Source organism: Emys orbicularis, chromosome 3, assembly GCF_028017835.1.
Source record: "Emys orbicularis isolate rEmyOrb1 chromosome 3, rEmyOrb1.hap1, whole genome shotgun sequence".
Taxonomy (NCBI): Eukaryota; Metazoa; Chordata; order Testudines; family Emydidae; genus Emys; species Emys orbicularis.
In genome coordinates, this window is record NC_088685.1 from 132,575,609 (window position 1) to 132,596,312 (window position 20,704).

Genomic DNA, 20,704 nt, shown 5'->3' on the forward strand with positions numbered 1-20,704 from the left:
TTTTTTTTAATCGCAATTAATTTTTTTGAGTTAATCACGTGAGTTAACTGTGATTAATTGACAGCACAAATTCTGAGTTCTCCAATATATACAAATTTTAGGATTTCTTTCACTGTATTAACAGAATTTTTAGAAATTTAAGACTACTTTCTCTTTTTTCTATGTCAAAATATATTCACACTTCTACACCCTTTGTAAAACTATTCTAGGGGACTTACAATGTAGTTAGGAATTAAACTTCCTGAAGACTTTTGAAGTGAGAACACCTCAGATCTGCACTCTAAAATCCAAAGCATTTCCGACACCATATAGCAAAAGGATTGATGGGACTGTAAGAGCTGTTCTTTGTAGTTCCACCATAATTAAGCTTTTCGACAACCAAATACACAAACACTTTTAATCTGTGTTTCCAGTGTAAACACTTCCTTCAAGTTTGGTGCTATGGTGTGTGTTTTTTGTTTTGTTTTATTTTATTTTAAGAAAACATTTCTTGAACCTTTAAGTTAACATATGCAGTCACATAAGCAACCTGGAAGGGTTTCTTTTTTGTATTGAAAAGCTGTGGCTATTTTAAAATAGTACAAATGCAATATAATAATTTGTTACTTTTGTCTAAAGTGTTTACGTAACTTATTTTTTGATTAAAATAAAACTTGGGCAGCTATTTGGGCCCAATCCCTGAACTATTAAATATCAAAACTTCCATTCACTTTAATTTCAGTGGGAGCAGCAAACATATAGCATCACCTAATCCTTGGTATTTTTTCTTTTGAACTAGAAGTCTCAGAAGACATTACATTAAGTTGTATTTACACTATTGCATACTTTATGTACTGTATATAGTTACACAAAAGGGCCAGTCATGACCACATTGAAAGGGCAATAACTAGTTTTATTAACAATGACTTTTTAAAATTCAGTAATATGCACTGTATTTATGCAAAACGCATGAATCAATGTTGTGCACCATGATAATAAAGACATAGTAGTAAAACATTAAAATAGTGAATATAATTTCTGCAGAGAACAGAGCACTCATTCTATTCTACACCACAACCACTACTCTACCACAACAGCTTTTTAGGAGAAGTGAGTGAAATATACTAGAATTCCTGGGAGCATTTATGTAGGCAAATGCAGCCACTGCACGCTGGAATTTAACCAGAGCATCAGGATTAACACAATTTACTCTCATGAAAAACAAAACAACCACCCCCCCCACCCACCACAGTTTCTTTCACAATCCATAAGGGGTCAGGACAGTAGTTTTACATCTCACCTGAAAGAGTGTTCTTTCAGCAGCACAAGCCCTTTAATGCTATGTGGAGAAACTGCTGCAAATCTTACTCATGGTAGAACTTGGCATTCACTGAATGACCTACACTTGGTTTTCCTTTGAGACGTTCTTCCCAACTCCTGGTTAGATGAGATCTGACAAATCTCAGGCTCAAAGAATTTGCCACAAAACTAAAGCTAATCCATCATGTACCCAGATAAAAGTGCATGTATGTACCCTTATTTATTTACACAGGACGGTTTACCTTCAGTGCAATGCCAGGGAAGAAGATGAACTCATCAGAAAAAATGTCTCGTAAGAAGTTGAAGCAGCTATAGATTTCCTCTGGGTGGGGGGGAGGGGGAGAAGGAAGAAATAAGGTTAAGGATATAACATTGTTCATTTAAGTCATTTGTAAAATAAGGGGGGGGGGAAGCCTTCAGTGTAAGAGGAAACTTCTAACAGGGCACTATTAGCACAAATGTTTGGACAAAAAAAATATGAGCATGTACACAGAGACTGATTCAACTTGAAATAGTATAATCTATATACTTTATGCAACTAATCTTAAAAAAGGGAAAAAGTTGGTTGTATTTGTGCAATCTCCTGAACATACAGGAAATGCTGTAGATGTTTAAAATTAATCTTTGCCAAACCAAACATTTTCTGTTTAAAAAAAAAAAAAAAAAAAAAGTTATCGCAAGTACTAAACAAGGGAAAATACTGACTGCTACAATATTTCACTGACACGAGCAAGGAGATGGAGAGAGCTTTACAACTAACTGCACTCTATGGGAATAAATCTAGGATGTGCTAGAGTATCTGTACATACACTCAAAACACCTGAACAGTCAGAGCAAGGCCACGTCCATACTAAACTATTCCACAACCCTATTAAATAGCATTCAGACCCTACTAAAGAAAGTATCTTGTTTCAAATACTGTTCCATATACCACAACTGGTGTGGAAAACTATTTACACTGTTTGCAGTAGTTGATCCTCCCAGGCAAGCTCCAAATGCAAATCAGAATGCCAACAAGAGAAAGGCCTGCAGAGTATCTACTTTCAAGTCAGTAATATGTTGCAGATCAGTATAAATAATGTCAGGAATCTTGACAGTCACATTACCTTGTCCTGTGACTTAATACATTGCAGAAACATCTGCCGTGGTTCCTGAAGGAATGCTGTAACATGGCTGTGAAAACGGATTAGCTTTGTGCTAGTGTGAACAGGGCATTAAAAAAGCTGCAAAAAAATAAAAATCACAAAATCTGATGCCAGTGGGCCTCATTCTGAATGTTGGTGTAAGTATTCAATTTGATTAGCACCCCGTGACATCAGCAGGCACTCCAGGTGCCCAACGCTTCTGAAAGTCAGGTCAAGCTCCTTTATAATACGTTAATATTATGAAGTTACCTTTTCTGAAACTTTGCGTCATCTGCAATGCTACTGCCACCAGAGATGGGCGCACAAACACATTTAGCAACTGGTTCCTGTAGGCTCCACACATGAGGATGGAGAGGGCCTGTTTAAAAACAAGCTCCTCTGTAGCTCCATCCTCCATTCCCACGTCATTTAAAACCACTTGGCCATTGACAAGGCTCACAATGTTGGAGTGCAGGGCAAGGCTGGACGTGACTGCTTTATTGGCACATAGATTATCTAGTAAAAAGACATAACACTCAGGCAAATGCTAAAGGAAAAAGTAAGTGCAGAATGTATAATATTACATTATATTTTGCAACCTAGAACAATTTTTACCTCTAGGAACACTTAGAAAACTGTTCCAGGATGATCCATGTTGGAAAGAGGCAGAAAAAAGCATAGGGTGAGGTGGAGAGAATAATTTCAGACATTCCTGGAACTACAACCTAGACCTTATCATTAGGGTCCTACCAAATTCACGGTCCGTTTTGGTCAATTTCACGGTCATAGGATTTTAAAAATAATAAATGTCATGATTTCAGCTATTTAAATCAGAAATTTCAGTGTTGTAATTTTAGGGATCCTGACCCAAAAAGGAGTTGTGCATGGGTCACAAGGTTATTGTGTGGGGGAGGGTTGGTTGTGGTATTGCCACTTTTACACTTCTGCACTGCTGCCTGCAGAGCTGGGTCCTCAGTCAGCTGCTGCCACTCTCCGGCCACCCAGCTCTGAAGGCAGCATCGCAGAAATAAAGGTGGCATGGTATGGTATTGCCACCCTTACTTCTGCGCTGCTGCTGGTGGGACGCTGCCTTCAGAGCTGGGCACCCTGCCAACAGCCGCCGCCCTCCAGCTGCCCAGCTCGAAGGCAGCGCAGAAGTAAGGGTGGCAATACCCCCCCTAAAATAACCTTGTGACCCCCCCAACTCCCTTTTGGGTCAGGACCCCCAATTTGAGAAACGCTGGTCTCCCCTGTGAAATCTGTATAGCATAGGGTAAAAGCACACACACAAAACAGATTTCAAAGGGGGAGTCCAGGTTTCACGGTCCATGACGTGTTTTTCATGGCTGTAAATTTGGTAGGGCCCTATTTATCACCTCAGGAAAAGGAAGTGGTCTCCTTCCCTCCCTGTAACCAAAAGTGGATAACCACTGTTCTGAACCTCTCAATAGAGAACACAGAGCTCCAATATTAGACAGGTACATTTCATAGCTTTGTTCACCATCTTTATTTTAGATCTGCAAATGTACATTTTTAATTCTCATCTATCCCTCTGTCAAGGTAAGAGCAAAATTTGCCTCTTAGATCTGCATGGTTAATCTCAATTCAGATATTGTTCTACCGCTGCACGCGCCAATATTACATTAGTGTCAGTGGGAGTTCTGCGCGCAAAAGGAGAGAAAGTCACGTCAAAATTAGATGGATAAATATTTAAGAGGAGAATTTTGATTTAAGACTAGCTCTCGTTGCAAGTGGCTCATCTTCCTAAGCAGTTATCAGTTAGACCCTTATACCAGTTTGGTTGGGGGAGGGGGTTGGAAGGGGAGATATAGTTTTCAAGAACCTGCTTATTATTATCCAATCTGTAAGAACATTTATATTAGAGAAACTTCCTCGAAGTAGTGATGTAAGGATATGTTAAGCAAATAAGCCTGGTTCACTAAGTAGACCACAGCTACAGACGATAAAGAAAACAGTTATTGAGAGGTAAGCTTTTTAGATACAGGTTTCAGAGTAGCAGCGGTAGCCCACGAAAGCTTATGCTCTAATAAATTTGTTAGTCTCTAAGGTGCCACAAGTACTCCTGTTCTTTTTTTAGATACAGCAATCTTTCACACTGAATCAGCTAAAATAACTTTGGATAGATACCATTCTTTTGTTGTGAAGTCTTCTGATATTGTAACCTTTGAATCCGATCTAGGAGACTTGACAAAGTTTCCCTTAATTCCCACAAACCAAAGATCCCTCACACTCACCTTAAACTAAAAGAAGTAAAAATGGAACCATCATTGCATAACACACCTGCTTACAGTTAACAGACTGTACCCAAGCTCAAAGTTCTACTTGCTTCATAAGACATATCCCTGGCACACTTTTTCAAGAACAGTTTTACTGAGAATGCTATTCAAAAGACATAAGTGAGTGTGTTTGCAAAGCTGAGGGTATAGCAGATAAGAAAAAAAAAATTAAGATAAGCACACCCCAGAACTTGTGGTATGAGACCCAAAGTATACAGCATATGCACAGCCTCTTCCACTCACAAAGCTTACCTTGAGTTATTCTACTTTGACTAATTCAGATATTTTAATTTATTTAATCAAACTAACTGTTTCAAAACATTCTCAGTGTAGAATATGAGACAATATTCTTTGTCTGACCAGAATATACTAACATGCAAGGGAATAGACAATAACCTTAAACTGAACATGAAGAGGTAAAACATATGATCATAGGACTCTGTGCATGCCAATCTACAGGACATTAAAGGGGTCTTTTAATTTAAAAGGGGACATTTGTTTCTTTTAAAATCAATTTATCCCCAAGCAGCTAGTGGCTTATCTGCTGCTTCAACGTGTCTTGTCCTAACTTTGCCAGTGCACTAAAGTTGCTCAACAGGGTGAGAAGTGGTGAGGCAGATAGGTTGTTTTGCAATCCTCTAATATAGTTTTCTTACACACTGGTACATTTCAACAATAGATAAATAAGCCCAATGTATTAGAAACAGCTAGTATGACCAACACAGAAACAACTAGGAGCTAAAGTTGGAGTGGGGTTGGGAAAGAGCTACGTGGTTTACATAGACTACAAACCATAGACTTTGATGGAGTGTCCAAACTGGTTTTTACAAAAGGTGCTAACTACTTCAAATTAATAACTCAAAGTAAAAAAAACCCAAACGTATAATCATACCCAGGGCTTGTCTATGCTATGGGGGACTATACCAGCATAGCTACATCACCATGGCTATGCTGGCATAACCTTGTAGCAGAGATGGAGCCTACACTGACGGAAAGGGTTTCTCTGTTGCTGTAGGAACACCATCTCTTGGAGCAACAGCAGCTACATTGATGGAAGCATTCTTCCATCAACCTAGCTGCGTCTACACTGGGGGTTAGATTAGCTTAATTACATCACTCTGGGATGAGGATTTTTCATACCCCTGAGAGAGACAGCTATGTCAACCTAAAATTTAAGCATAAACCATGCCCCATAAAGTGGCCAGCACAAAATAGTGGAATCTGCTCTATCATCAGTCCTTTGTCTTGCATTTTGACAATATAGGCTGCTTATTTTAACAGTAAATGATTCTGCCATTTAGTTTTACAGAACATGGGGGGCCAAAGAGACCTCTACTAGCTGACACGGTCTAGGGGATGAGTACCATGAGCCAAGCTAGGATCACAGTTTTTGACTGCTGGGATGCTACCGCTGCTGATCTGTTAAAAAAAAATTGCTGATGTGCTGCACAAATGCTGCTTAAACACCTGGATACCTTCAAAGCATCATGACTAATATATAAATGCATATATATATTAGTCATATCATATATTAAAAAAATCTGGTTGCTGAGTGTTCCAGATCACAGAATTTCAGACCACATCTGGAGGTCTGAAAACTTCTGTAAAGCAACCAAGGTCTCCAAAGATACAAACACCTAGTGGAAGAACTTTTTCAGAATCCAGAATACCACATCATCAAGTTTAAGGATAAACTGATGGGGGGAAAAAAAGAGCAGGAAATTGAGAATCTATGGTTTGACATTTTACAGCAATTTAGATTATCTGCTTTATTCCTGATGAACTACAGCCCTCGGAGGGAGGGAAGGATCATCAGCAGAGATTGTTATTGCTTATTATTTACATTACTGTAGCATCTAGTGGCGCCAAGTGAGATCAGGTATTTGCTTCACTTTGCAGAAGTGCAACAATATTTTAATGGCAGCAAAATTTATTAGAGAGCTCATGTACAAGAAAATCTTAATGTTCCAGTACCCAGATAATATTTATAACGAAGGTTAAGATTCGGTTTTTTTTAGTAAAAGATCATAGGCAATAAACAAAAATTCACAGAAACCCGCGACCGGTCCCTGATTTTTTACTAAAAATACCCTGGGGGTGAGGGAAGGACAAACAGAGCGCTGCCGATGGCTTGCGACTGCTCCAGTCCCACTGCTGCTCCTGTGGCACAGGCTGACTGCTGCTGCTCCGGCCCCAAGGGGGCTGACCCAACCCCAGCAACTGCTCTGGCATGCCGAGGACCATGGCTCCAGCAGCCTTGGGGCTGGCCGCTGTTCCAGCAGTTGCTGCTCCCGCAGCCATGGAGCTGACGCTGCAGAGGCCCTGCCCAGAAGTCATAGAGGTCCCAGAAAGTCATGGAATCCATGACAGAATCGTCTCCTTATTTATAACTAAGGCCCTACTTAAACTGCGATATTGCAGAAATTGTAGATCCCACAATATTAGGCTTCCACCACAATTTTGTTAGCCCTGGGCAGCTGACAGTGGGAGTTCCCTCTGTCAGCTCCATGCATTCATGACTGTAATATAGTTGCAGCAAAATGTCTGGTTATAAAAAAAAAATTTGCAACATAATACTCGAGTATTCATATAGTTCCAGCAAATTTTTCTTAAACAAATAGGTCTACTCTGGCTTTTCCAAATTACTGCAAATAATAAAAGGTCCATTATTACCTTTCCACAATTTTCCATGTCTTGTCTGCAACTCAACCACAATTATTTGACAATCATACCGCATTTCAAGTAGGGCCTTACTTTTAATCCTACTAAAACAAAAATTCATTATGTTTGCTAAAAAAAACAACCCCCTGCAAAATGCCTAAATTTGGAGTATTCTTTAATTCACTCTGCAATGAGGCTGTTGGTTTGGGACATATACCATTTGGGTAGTAATTTTTACTAGGTTTGCAGAGGCAGAGCTTTCCTTCAGCCAAACAACTGAAAGCATCTGGAAGGAAGAGAGATGGGTGTTCTTTCGTGATGGACAGAGTTCTGTTACAGTGTAGTAGGTCTATTTTTCCTGCAGTTAGGGCCGGATTAATGCAGGGGCTTTAGGGGCTGCAGTCCAGGGCCGTGGGCTAAAGGGGGCCCCACTGGAGCAGGGCTCAGGCAGGCTGCATGCTGTGGCCCCATGCCACTCCTGGAAGCGACTGGCTGCTGGCACGTCTCTGTGGCCCCTGGCTGGGGGAAAGAGAGGGAGGTGGCTCTGTGCACTGCCCCCACCCCCAACAGCATCCCCCCAGCTCCCATTGGCCGGTTCCCATCCATTGGCCGGTTCCCATCCAATGGGAGCTGCGGGGGCGGCGCTTGTGGGCATGGGCAGCACACAGATACACACTGTCCCTCTCCCCACCAGGGGTGCGCAGAGACGTGCCAGCTTGCAGGAGCAGCGTGGGGCTATGGCAGGCAAGCAGGCAGCCTGCCTGAGCCCTGCTGCACCGCTGGCCAGGAGCCACCTGTGGTAAGCACCTCCCGGCTGGAGCCTGCACCTCACACCTCCTCCTGCACCCCAACCCCTTGCCCCAGGTCAGAATCCCCTCCTGCACCAAACTCCCTCCCAGAGCCCACACCCCTCACCCGCTCCTGTACCCCAACACTCTGCCCCAGCCTGGAGCCCCCTCCTGCACCCAAACTCCCTCCCAGAAAGAAACTAATATAACAGCTGTTCTAAGGTAAGAAGTAGGCTATTTTGAATTAACTTAATTATATTCTACATGTTTTAAGACTGAAATGTAACCACAGAACGGCTTTATGTTAATTAAAAGGCAAATTTAGTATAGTGTTAATAGCCTCACTGCTATAATTGTAATAACTTTGTTTTAAATTAGGAAAAAGACTTGTATACGGGGGCCCCACAAAATCTAATAGCCCCAGACCCACAGGAGAGTTAATCCGGCCCTGCCTGCAGTGTGTAAAAATATTCCCCCTTTTGATTATGTACAAATGAGCATTAGAGTAAAGACCTGCTTGGACTATAGTTTATATTTGAGAGATTTTAAAGGGAAAACTGTCGTCTTAATAATATAGCGTAAACCAAGTTTTTTTTATGTATGTTACTACTTATACACTGAAGCATGAGACTGGATTACCATCATCTTTTTGGCTTGCATAGCTCTCAGTGGCTCCCCATATGAAGTATCATGAGCCACTTTAAAGAGAGAGGTTAAATATAAAGAATGCTTAATTTAAAGAACTGGGCAGGGGAGCAGACCCTGAGGCAGGCGTAAACGCTCTCAAACTATGGAATAGGAGGAAAAAAATCAAAATCAAAGCTGTAATGTGACTTTCTGTGCATGTGTTTGGGAGGGTTCTTGATTACAGGGGCAGTTTACATTACACTGGATATCAAACTTTAGACTCAGTACTATACTGAGCTCCTGTTGCAGCTCAGATAACGTTCTGTGACCTGTGCTTTCAAAAGTTAGGGTTTGGATAAAGAAACAATATTAGGCAAATCTCAGCACTATTTTAATATAATATACTGGAGTTTCTCCCTCTTTACCCCTTCACACCTCAAAAAAGTAGCACATCTGTTCTGTCTCCACATGACTGGATTTTCAGTCAAAATCTCTTGATCAGGACTAAAACCCCTACGCTTGGCTTTTAGTACTGCTTCAACATAAATAAAACTCACTTCACAGTGTAACTTTCCTAAGAAAAAGGAATATAACTTTCTCCGCGTACCAGGCCACTCGAGGAATCCTCCAAAAGCCTGCGTTAAGCCTTTCAGCCAAAGTGTCTTTTCAACCAGAAGTTCAAAATCTATGGCTGGCAAATTCTGGAGCAGGACAGAAGCAATTAATACCCAGGGGCTCAGAACCATGTTTTCTATCTGTAGAAGCTCCATTTTGTAGGCTACATCAGTGACAAATTCCTGGATATCCTCAGATAGCCTTTGGGGAAGATGCCTGAAAGGAAAAGTCCAAACAACAATATATATTACGAGCAAGAAGAAGCTCTACATCCTAGGATATAATTTATATCCTAATCCCATTAGTCCTGTACTGTACCCATATATGTATGTTCTCTCACGTAGATACTCTTCTGCCCATTTTACCCACAGTTCAGCACCTAACACATTTGGGCAATTATGCAAGTACACGACACCTAAATTATGAAGCAAGGCCTCCAGATCTAAGCAAGAATTATGTTAACTGATTACAAAAAATAATTCAAAACCTTCCACTTTATTGAAAAGATTCCAAAAATACCATACAATGTGAAAATATATTGCTAATGCATATTATTTGTTTGCATTATAGCAAAGAAATATCACACCTGCCAGGATAAAGCAGCTCAGAAGGAGGGGAGCCTTTCTGGACTCTATGTCCAGCTTAGGGAGAATGGTTGTTTTTGTGGATTTATGCAATATAAACAGATATCTGCAACTCCGTGGGAAAAGGTAAATTTTGCAGCTATTAATGTGGTTACATACTTGCATTATGTATGGGGGGCTCTGATTTTGGGTGTTAAACAACGGTAAACTCTTCACTCTCTCCAGAATGCTCTATTGCACAAACACTCTCTCACACACTTAACTCCTTAACTACATTACACTCCCATCACACCACCTCTTTTAGACACTCTAAATGATTGGAAGCCAAAGTTGGTTTGTAAAGAGAATGTAGTAAATTTCCAGAGTCGGCCTGAGGTTCTTTCTCCCCCATGCAAAGTAGAAAAATCTTTCCTCCTTACAGCTGTAGTGTCTGCTTTCCCTGTGTGTGGTAGAGAGAGACATGGATGAATATGAGCTGGAGGAAGCAGAGTCCAGACAAGACAGAGGTCATGATAGCATGCAGGGGGAAAAGCATCTAGATGGTCAGAATAGCAACTATATTCCCCACTATTGTGGGGATTCATCCATTCTTTGCCCAAGAGGTGCTTTTAAATATCCAATTTCACATGGATTTTTAGGGGAAGTGGGCAGCTAAACACTGAAATCCAGGGTGGATGAGAATTGATTTTAATATTTTTTTTAATTGGATTTTTTTAAAATTTAAGTAAGTTTCTTTTCAAAAATAAATTATTTAATATTAAAATTATTAATGCCTAAATTTATTATAATCTCTTAAAACACTGAAACAGAAAATGGATATGCTGAATCCATGAGCCTCATCAAAACGTTTGAGTTAAAGTCTGCTTTTCCGATATAAAGAGAATCGGGGGGGGGGGGGGGAATCTAACTTTTGAGGTCAAGCGTTATAAATAGGTCATGTACCGTATTAAAGGCTTGATCCTGTGGGGGATGGAGGGGCTGTACTTCTGAGTGCAAGAGACTAGCAAAGTGATCACCGGCATTGTGACCCAGGGCCTCTGACTCCAGGAGGCACCATCACGTATATCGACAGGATCATCCATTGAGCTCACCTGGGTGGTCTCATATTTCTGTTTTATAGCTTCTCTCTACCTGAGCTCTGATTGGCTCAGTTCTCAATTTAAAGAAAGTCACACCACTGAACTGGGAGAAGTCACTAGCTAACTACCCGGAACCAGAGTTTGTCGAAGTGCTAAACCAGCAATTGACAACAGTAGCTGCTTCCGCAGGCACAGAAAGAATATTTTCTTCATTTGCGCTAATTCATTCAAAGTTGAGAAAAATCGATTGGCAGTTCAAAAAGCAGGAAAACTTGTCTCTCTCTTCCTGTCTATGAATAAAAATGAAGATGAAGGGGATGAGATCTACTAGTTTTAAAAGACTGGAGGACAGTGTAAGTAACTTAGGACACTGTCTAATTTTCAAGCGACTTAGGCAAGTAGGAACTTAAGCTCCAGTCACTTCCACTTAGGCATATTTGAAAGTTTTCCCAGGCTGACCTGAAATAATTAGTTTAATTCACAGACCACAGTTAATCTTTCTGTTTAACAAATCATTTAGTTTTACATGTGATATATGTTTTGATAAGAAAATCTTACATACTAAAAATGTACAATTAAGTATCTGAAAATATTAAGCCATATAAAATTGCATATAATTATAGTGTATAGTAGCAAAAAGATGTTCCAAATCTAACCTAAAAGCTCTATTTAGTTGTAAATCAACATGTTTTAATGGTTATATCAACCAATGAAAATGCACCTTTAAAAAAAAAAAAAAAAGGTCACTGAAGTACAAATGGAAAAGTTGATTAACATCAATGGATTTAAATCAAGGCTCTCCACTTGGTGATTTAAATCAATCCACCCTGCTTACATCTGCATCCAGAAATGCAGTTGTGATTCTCTCTCTCTCTCTCTCTCTCTCCAGTGCAGACTTTTCCACACTTACCAATGCCACTGGGACCTCTAGTTTAGAATATCGCAACATGCTGTATGTGGGGCTCTCCTTGAAGGCCACTTGGAAGATACAGTTGATGCAGATTGCCACTGCCAGTCTATTTGGTGGTGCCAGACACAAGGAACACAGTACCCCAACTCAAAGACTTCACTGGATTCCTAATTGCTCCAGGATACAGTATTGATCTCACTCTATAAACAGGAATCCCTACATACCATAGTGCTCTGGTACAAGGGCATATAGGGAGGGTTGGACCTGCCACCACTCCAATTCCTTCTCAGCCACGGAAGTCAAACATGAGACTCTGAGGTAGAAGGGAAGGAGGGTGGGGAGTGGAGCACCCGAAGAGAGACACACATCTCCAGTTACTGTCCAAGGTAAGTAACCTCTCCTCCTTCCTGAGCAGTACCAGCACAGAGGAGGGTGCCGAGAAGGTGGATTTAGTACAGATCACAGAACAGCATCATCAAAAGCTGCGTCAGCTCTGGAAGCAGTCACAAGAGTGTAGTGTTGGGAGAATGTGTGTACTGAAGATCAGGTGGCTGCCCTGAAGATGGCTTGGATAGAGGTGTTTCTCAGCAGGGCTAGAGAGATAGATTGAGCCCTGGTGGAGCGAGCTACAACTCTTGGAGGGGGGCAAACCCCTGCGGCTTTGTCACAGGTTAAGATGCATCCTGCAGCCCCTTTGGACAGTGTTTGAATGCAAATTTCCTGTCCTTTCACACATTCTACAATTGAGATAAAAAACCCTGAGTAATGCCCTAAAAGGACCTAATCCTGTCTAGGAAAAAGGCAAGAGTTCTTCTTATATCCAGTGTATGAAGGCTCATTTCTTCTCTTAAAGAGCGAGGCTTGGGATAAACACACCAGTAGGTGAATCTCCTGGCTGATGTGGAATTCTGAGGAAACCTTAGGGAGGACGAGGGTGTGGACATAGTGTTACCTTGTCACAGAAGAACACCATGTGCGGCAGGTCAGCCATCAAGGCTCCATACACCCCTGCCCTCCTGGCTGAAAAATGAGGTTTTATGAGACAGATGGAGGAGGGAACAGTTCACCTGACAGGCTCAAAAAGGGGGTTTCCTCAGTGCACTGAGGACTAAGTTAACATCCCAGGACATCTCATGATGGAGTTGGTTCTTTAACTGGAGGGAAGAGGTTGAAGATACCTTTGAGAAGCCTCATCATAGCTGGGTGGGTGAAGACTGAAAACCCCTCAATGGGAGAGGGGGAGTCAGAGGATAAGCATATAGCATTACGCAAGGCCAAGAAACGAATAGGGAATCTCCCATTGAGTTGCGGCTGTACCCTCCTCTTGAGCAGAATCAGCTGCACTTTGCATTGGATTGAGTTGCAAAGAGAACTATCTGTGGATGGCCCCAGGTAAGACATATCTTCGAATACCTCATTGTTCAGCTCCCACTTGTGATTGATGCTGAAGTGTCTGTGAGAGAATCTGCCACTGTGGTCTGTAGCCCCGGTAAATAAACCGCTGAGATCTGTATGCGGTGCGATATGCACCACTTCCATAGTTTTATGGATTCAGTGGATAATGACCAGGGTCTTGCTCCCGTCGATTGATAATACATTGCTGCTCTGTTGCCCAGAATTATTCTGATTGAGTGGCCCCTGATGTGTGGAAACAACTGCTAGCAAATGCAACAAACCGCTCTGAGCTCTAGTACATTGATATGAAGGATAACCTCCTGAGGGGTCCACTTGGCGTGATTTATGAGGTTTTGAAAGTGTGTGCCCCATGCTGTCAGGGAGGTGTCTGTGGTGATGATCCTTGAAGGAGTGGACTGTCAGAATGGAACTCCTACGCACGCCTTCCACCAGTTTAGAGAATTGAGGTATGGGCATCTGCTTGTATAGGTTGTGTCTGTTGGGTGTGTAAATGGTTGAGCACCAGAACTGAAGACACCTGGAGTGCAGTCTTGCTAAGGATGTTACAAATGTACTGGCTGCCATATGGCTCAGAACTCAAGGACAAGCTCTTGCTGTGGTTTGTGGGCTCTGTTGTACTGTTCAGATGAGGCTGGACATAGTGTTGAATCTGCTCCTGGGCAGGTAAGCTCTGGTAGTACAGGAGTCCGGAGTGGTCCTGACTAAGTCTATTCATTGAGTGGATGAGAGAGTAGCCTTTTCCGCATTGAGGGGAAGGCCCAATCAGTGGAACAGAGATCGTGTCCTACTGGTTGCTGTCTGAGCTTTGAGGAATGATGATCTTTCAGAAGCCAATCATGCAGGTAGAGAAAAATGATTACTCCCATCTGACAAAGATGAGCTGTGGGGGCAGATAAGACTTTGGTACATACTCCTGGAGCGGTGAAAAAGCTGAAAAGTAGGATGTGATACCGACAGTGGTCTCTGCCCACCACAAAGCATAGGATATGTCTCGGTGAAGGATACATGGCTAAATGGAAATAAGCATCCTGGAGGTCAAGAGAGACAAACCAATCCCACAGGCCCACAGAAGGAATGATCACTGCTAGGGTCACCGTTCTGTAATGCTGCGTGTGGACAAAGGTGATGAGTGTACTGACATCCAGAATTGATCTCCACCCCATTTTTCTTTGGGACCAGGAATCACATTGAATCCTTTCCCAATGAAGTCCGGTGGGACAGGTTTGATCGGCCCCAGTGTTAGGGGGATCGTACCTCCTGCCTCAGAAGACTCTTATGAGAGGAGTCCCTGAAGAAGGGGAGGGAGGAGGCGAGGGAGCAGAAAAGCTGAACTGGATGGAGTAACCTGTAGATACAACTTCCAAGATCCATCTGTCCGAGATGACGAGCTCCCAGGAAGACAGAAAATGAGAGAGATGGTCCCCCATCAGAGTGAAGAGGAGATATGAGCAATGTAGAATGTGGAGCAGGAGCAAGATGGTGACCCTCAACCAGTAGGTCAAAATGGTCATTTTGAGGATGTCACTGACTGGGAGGTCACAGAAGACGGCGCTCTCCTAGTGAACCTAGGTTTCTTCCTGGGGCACTCAGTTGTTCTTGTGAGTTGGTAGTGTAGCTGATGACAGCATTGATCCATCTGTGATCTACTGTACTTTCCCTTTGCTGTAGGTGTACAGATGGCAAGAGGTCCTAGCATTTCCCAGGAGTCCTTAAAAGAGTGAAGGGAGCCATCTGTGGTATCACTGAATCACTTGTGTCCCTCAAAGGGAACGTCCTTGATAGTGTTTTATCCCTCTCGAAGCAGATCAGAGGACTGCAGCCAAGAAGCTTGGTGCATGAACTGGCGTAGCCATGGATCAAGCAGCTGTGTTGGCAGCATCAAGTGAGGCCTGGCGAGATGCCTTGGAAATTGTCTGGCCTTGTTATGAGGGCTTGAAATTGTTCCCTCTGATCCTGTGGCACATATTCAATAAAAGATGAGAATTTGAAATAGTTTGTAAAAATTGGACTTCACCTTCAGGGCTTGGTAATTGCCTACTCTGAACTGCAGCATGGCAGAAGAGTAGCTTTTTTGTCCCAAAAGATCAAGTCTTTTTAGTTCTTTATTGGAAGGCATAGAACGGAACCGGTGTTGTCTGTTCTACTCATTGACGGGTGCAGGATGGGAGAAGAGATGCCCATCCTTTGAGTGCTATGCAGTATTTTTTATCTGCCCATTTACATGTAGATAGTATAATAGCTGGGATTTGCCACACAAAACATGCAGGTGCCAGAAGAGTATCATCAATGGGTAAGGCAATTTTGCCGAGGAGATGTGTAAAGAATGTCCAGCAAGGAGTGTTGGGGCTCCTATACCTCCTCCAACAGAATGTGCAGGGTCTCAGCTGTAAATTTCATAAAGTCCTGAAAGCCCTTGAAATCGTTGGCATAAGACAGTGGGGGAGGCATGAGAGCCTTGTCTGGTGAGGAGAAGGATTTGGTGATGCTCCTTCTTCTGCAGTTGGCTCTTGCTCCCCTGTAAGATCCTGCTGTGTGGAAGGACCCAAGGATGGCAGTAGTTTTTCTTGACATGCTCTCTTATGAGATGGGGCCGTGTATAACTGGTCACCATAAAGGGCCCAACAGTTCCAATAAGCCCACTGTGGTGGAGCACAAAGGAAGGGAGCAGGACCCAATGGTTGTCCTTGCCAGGGTTGTTGGGTGCATCCCCTACTAGGACTTTCATCAAGGTGTACCTCAAGTGAGGGAGGTTGAAAAGGGGAACCTTGTATAGACACTTCTGAATCGGATGAAGTGTCATCTTCTGTGTTAAGTGGAGGGGAAAATGGTGTTGGTATTGGTGGTCAAGCCAGTATCAGGGCCTGGAAGGGATTCTGTAATTGCTTTGATACTGGAGCTTGAGAAGAGTGCTGAGTTAGTATCGACCGGAAGTGTGTCTGTGTACCCTCAAATAATTTTTGAGGGACCAGAGGCCCTGGCAGTATCAGAGGGTGAGACACAATTGAAGAGGGTAACATAGGGTAAGTAGGCTCTGGAAGGCGAGACAATACCAGTGTGAAGTGTCTCTCGGTACCCCTCAGCAATGGTGATTCAGGCTCCTCCAAGATCTGAGGGTTTTCCTGGGTTAAAAAACTGGACAGTACTGGGGGCTCCAGTTAAGAAACATTTGGAGCCAGAATGTGCGGTGGTACTGCAGATGTTACCAAAATATGATCGGGGCATCCTTCACCTCTGGTTGCTGGAGGCAGTACTGATGACAATTTCAACTTTGGTTCTGGAGTCCTTGTGTCTTGGAGAGACAGAGTCTGGTGCCAATGCAGGTACAGTTTCTCAATATGCGGCATGATATTCTTAGCTGGTGCCGTCTCAGTACTGGAGGGGATGGGAGCCTCAGCTGTACCCATAATGGGATGCAAGGTCTCCTGAGACCCAGCCTGAGGGGTGACTTTCCCCTTTTCTTCTCCCTTTTTGGAAAATCAGATCTTTTCTGTTTTTATGGTTCCGAAGGGCCACCAGGGTTTTTGCTGTTTGTTGCAGTAGAGACAGTCACCAGGGCTCTTTGTGGATCCAGTGTACAGAGGGGTTACTCTGATCCTGCGGGTCTCCGCAAGTGCTCAATAAATACGAGTTTGAGCCTGTCCTCCATCAGTTTCTCATATCTGTTCTTAAAAATCTGAACAGATCTTACATTTGGAGAGGAGGAGAGACTCCCCGAGGCAGCTTGAATGTCTGCTACTGTGTGGGAAAGAACAGCAGGAGGTCTGGCAGGTCCTGAAGCCCAGGGTCTTGGGCATAATCCACACTTAGCCACGGATGAAGGCCCATGAAAAATAAAGACCTAAATCAGGCAAAAAAACAGAATGGAAGGGGAAAATCCCCCTTTTAAAAGCACAAACTGCTAAAAATAAAGAACAAATAAAAGTACTAAGAAAATAAAGACAATTTTTAACGAGAGGCGTTGCAAGCCACGAGGCTAGCTGACAGACATAGTGACACTCCATCTCAAGCTACAGGTGGTTGAGAAAGAATTGGAGTGATGGTGGGTATGCCCATCCTATATGCCCTCATACAAGGGCCTATATGCCTAGGCACAAGGATGTCTAGGGCACAGGTGCAGACCCATGGACACTGCTGACAAAAGTCTCCAATCCAAGTGCATGGGCATGAACATATCCTGATGTGAGGCACTCTGAGGGATGCTACTTGAAGAAGCAACAAAGAGTCCTGTGGCACCTTATAGACTGACGTATTGGAGCATAAGCTTTCGTGGGTGAATACCCACTTCGTCAGACGCATGTCATATTCACCCACGAAAGCTTATGCTCCAATACGTCCGTTAGTCTATAAGGTGCCACAGGAGACTCTGTCGCTTTTTACAGATCCAGACTAACACGGCTACCCCTCTGATACTTGAAGAAGAATTACTATCTTCCAGGATTTTTCCTAATGAGCAGGATTGTGAGGTTAGCAATTTGGTTTTTGTCACATGTTGAGGATCAAAATACTGTTGTTAAAATTTGCATACCAACAGTCTTTGGAAGCAAGGACATGAAAGGTTAATAATATGATTGCCTGCAATACTATACACAAACATTTTCTAAATCAAATAAAAATGAAGTAGGAAAACACAACACTATATCAAGTATTCCACTTTTCTGTTATATTAGTGCAGCGTGTGCAACATTCATAAAAATACAGTTAGGAATATTTTGTTAAATCTTAATGCCATTAAAACAATAGCTTCATAAAGACACTAAATGCTTGGGGCTATAACATCTGCTATCCTCAAACAAAAGCCATGAAAATCTTAAATTCCAGATATCAAATTGGGAAACCATTCATCTTGTCAGAAAATTACCACTTCTTGACACAAGGACACACATTGTCTGCAATGATGAAGGCGGCAATGGGGGGGAGAGGGGGGAAGGGAAGGGGAAGATTTGAAATGGTGAAACAACTGAGATACTTCAGTTACTGACAGCTCTCAATGGTAGAGCCTAGCATGGCACATACATCACCATAATCTTGAATAGGGTACTCAACAACATTCACAAAACAAGCAACAAATAATGAGCTTCTTCAGAAATACCTGATCACTTGAGTCACACCACCTCCTGACTTTTACAGAAACGTGGCTGAGCTGCCAGAATAATCAGATCAAGTAGAGGGGAGGAGAAAGAAAGAACCTGACCTGCTCACAGCATGGAGATGAAAAGAAAAATGCTACTCTCCAGCCTTAGCTATTTTACATGAGTCAAAAAACAAACAAATGATAGATCTGATCACAAACTATTGGGAGATCAGATGTTCTGGTACCTTGGGACCAAGTGATAAGGACACCGATCGATTCTCCCAGAGGCCAATGTTCTGAGCGACACAGGCTGCCCAAAATACACATGTATGCTTCCAAAATTGTCACTGAGGATTTTTCTGGCTTTCAACAACCCCTGAAGTGTGGAGAGGGGAAAAATGTGAGTTGATATTACAGGGATATACAGACAGGCAAATACACTGTATTATTATTGAATATATTTACATACAGATGTAGACTCTTTTGGCTTAGGGACTCCTAAAAGTTCATATGCATAGAGGGATTCTTCTAATATCCTCTCATAGCTGATGCTGATTGGAACAAGGTAGGTGTCAAAAACCTCTCGTTTAAAAAATGGCTCCATCACAATACTGAGAAGACCTGTAAATAGGTGGGTGAGAGGGGAAAAAAAAACAACAACAACAACATTCTGAGTCTTCTGGAAAGGAAATTAAGCCAAATTGCAATTGAAAGGAGGCATCTGGTTGTGTACTAATAGACAAAAACTATGTTATAAGATACGCATTGTGCTCACACTATGCAGATGCAAGCATAAGCCAAAGTTGCTGTCTGTGCTTTAAAACAATACAAATGAAAAGTTACATTTGATCAAATACCTGTGCTGTATTTACACAACAATACTACTGCTTTGCATTCACATAGCATATTCCATCCAGTGACCTCTCAGCACTTCTACAAACGTAAGTTAAATTTCACAACACTTCTGTGATGATAAATAACTGTTGTTACACCCATTGCAGATCGGAAGCAGGGAGAGGTTAAGTGATTTGCCTCAGGCCACACAGGGAGGCAGTGAGAGCCAGGAATCTTGTTCGTTTCTAGTATTTGTATTGCTGTACCATCTAGCAGTCGCAGTCACAGACCAGGAGCCCCTTGTGCCAGGATGTATACAACACAACACTAACCAGTAGAGTAGGCTGGTCTGGAGGCCTACAGGATGATTCCATACAGCTCCTGAATTTGTCCACTCCACAACAGACCTGCCCTACAAAATGGTGTCCTCTGTGCAGTGTGACCTCACACACACACCTTATGTGTGATGTTCTGCTGTTTGAAGCACACCCTATTGCTTCTGTATGTGGCCCGCAGAGGTGCCGCACAACTACACATGGTCACTGAAGATGTTGGACCACCTTGCTCCTCTCCCACGTTCTATTGTTTTGGTTCTCCTCTCCCCGCACATAAAGACAATAAGAACGTAAGAACGGCCGTACCGGGTCAGACCAAAGGTCCATCTAGCCCAGTATCCTGTCTACCAACAGTGGCCAATGCCAGGTGCCCCAGAGGGAGTGAACCTAACAGGCAATGATCAAGTGATCTCTCTCCTGCCATCCATCTCCACCCTCTGACAAACAGAGGCTAGGGACACCATTCCTTACCCATCCTGGCTAATAGCCATTAATGGACTTAGAACTGGATAAATTCATGGTGGTTCTTTTAAACGCTGTTATAGTCCTAGCCTTCACAACCTCCTCAGGTAAGGAGTTCCACAAGTTGACTGTGCACTGCGTGAAGAAGAACTTCCTTGTATTTGTTTTAAACCTGCTGCCTATTAATTTCATTTGGTGACCCCTAGTTCTTGTATTATGGGAATAAGTAAATAACTTTTCCTTATCCACTTTCTCCACATCACTCATGATTTTATATACCTCTATCATATCCCCCCTTAGTCTCCTCTTTTCCAAGCTGAAGAGTCCTAGCCTCTTTAATCTCTCCTCATACGGGACCCGTTCCAAACCCCTAATCATTTTAGTTGCCCTTTTCTGAACCTTTTCTAGTGCAATATATCTTTTTTGAGATGAGGAGACCACATCTATACGCAGTATTCGAGATGTGGGCGTACCATCGATTTATATAAGGGCAATAATATATTCTCAGTCTTATTCTCTATCCCCTTTCTAATGATCCCTAACATCCTGTTTGCTTTTTTGACCGCCTCTGCACACTGCGTGGACATCTTCAGAGAACTATC

The 20,704-nt window shown here is 42.6% G+C and overlaps 1 protein-coding gene across 1 annotated transcript in view; it reads right to left on the reverse strand.

The window, feature by feature from the left end:
- Window positions 1–20,704, reverse strand: part of GNPAT (glyceronephosphate O-acyltransferase) — a 48,836-nt gene that overhangs the window by 8,564 nt on the left and 19,568 nt on the right. The window contains exons 7-11 of the mRNA XM_065401173.1: window positions 18,941–19,092; window positions 18,717–18,847; window positions 9,404–9,627; window positions 2,694–2,939; window positions 1,542–1,621 (exon numbers count right to left, since the gene is read on the reverse strand). Of these exons, the coding sequence (XP_065257245.1) occupies window positions 1,542–1,621; window positions 2,694–2,939; window positions 9,404–9,627; window positions 18,717–18,847; window positions 18,941–19,092 (833 nt within the window). The remainder of the gene's footprint in view (window positions 1–1,541; window positions 1,622–2,693; window positions 2,940–9,403; window positions 9,628–18,716; window positions 18,848–18,940; window positions 19,093–20,704) is intronic.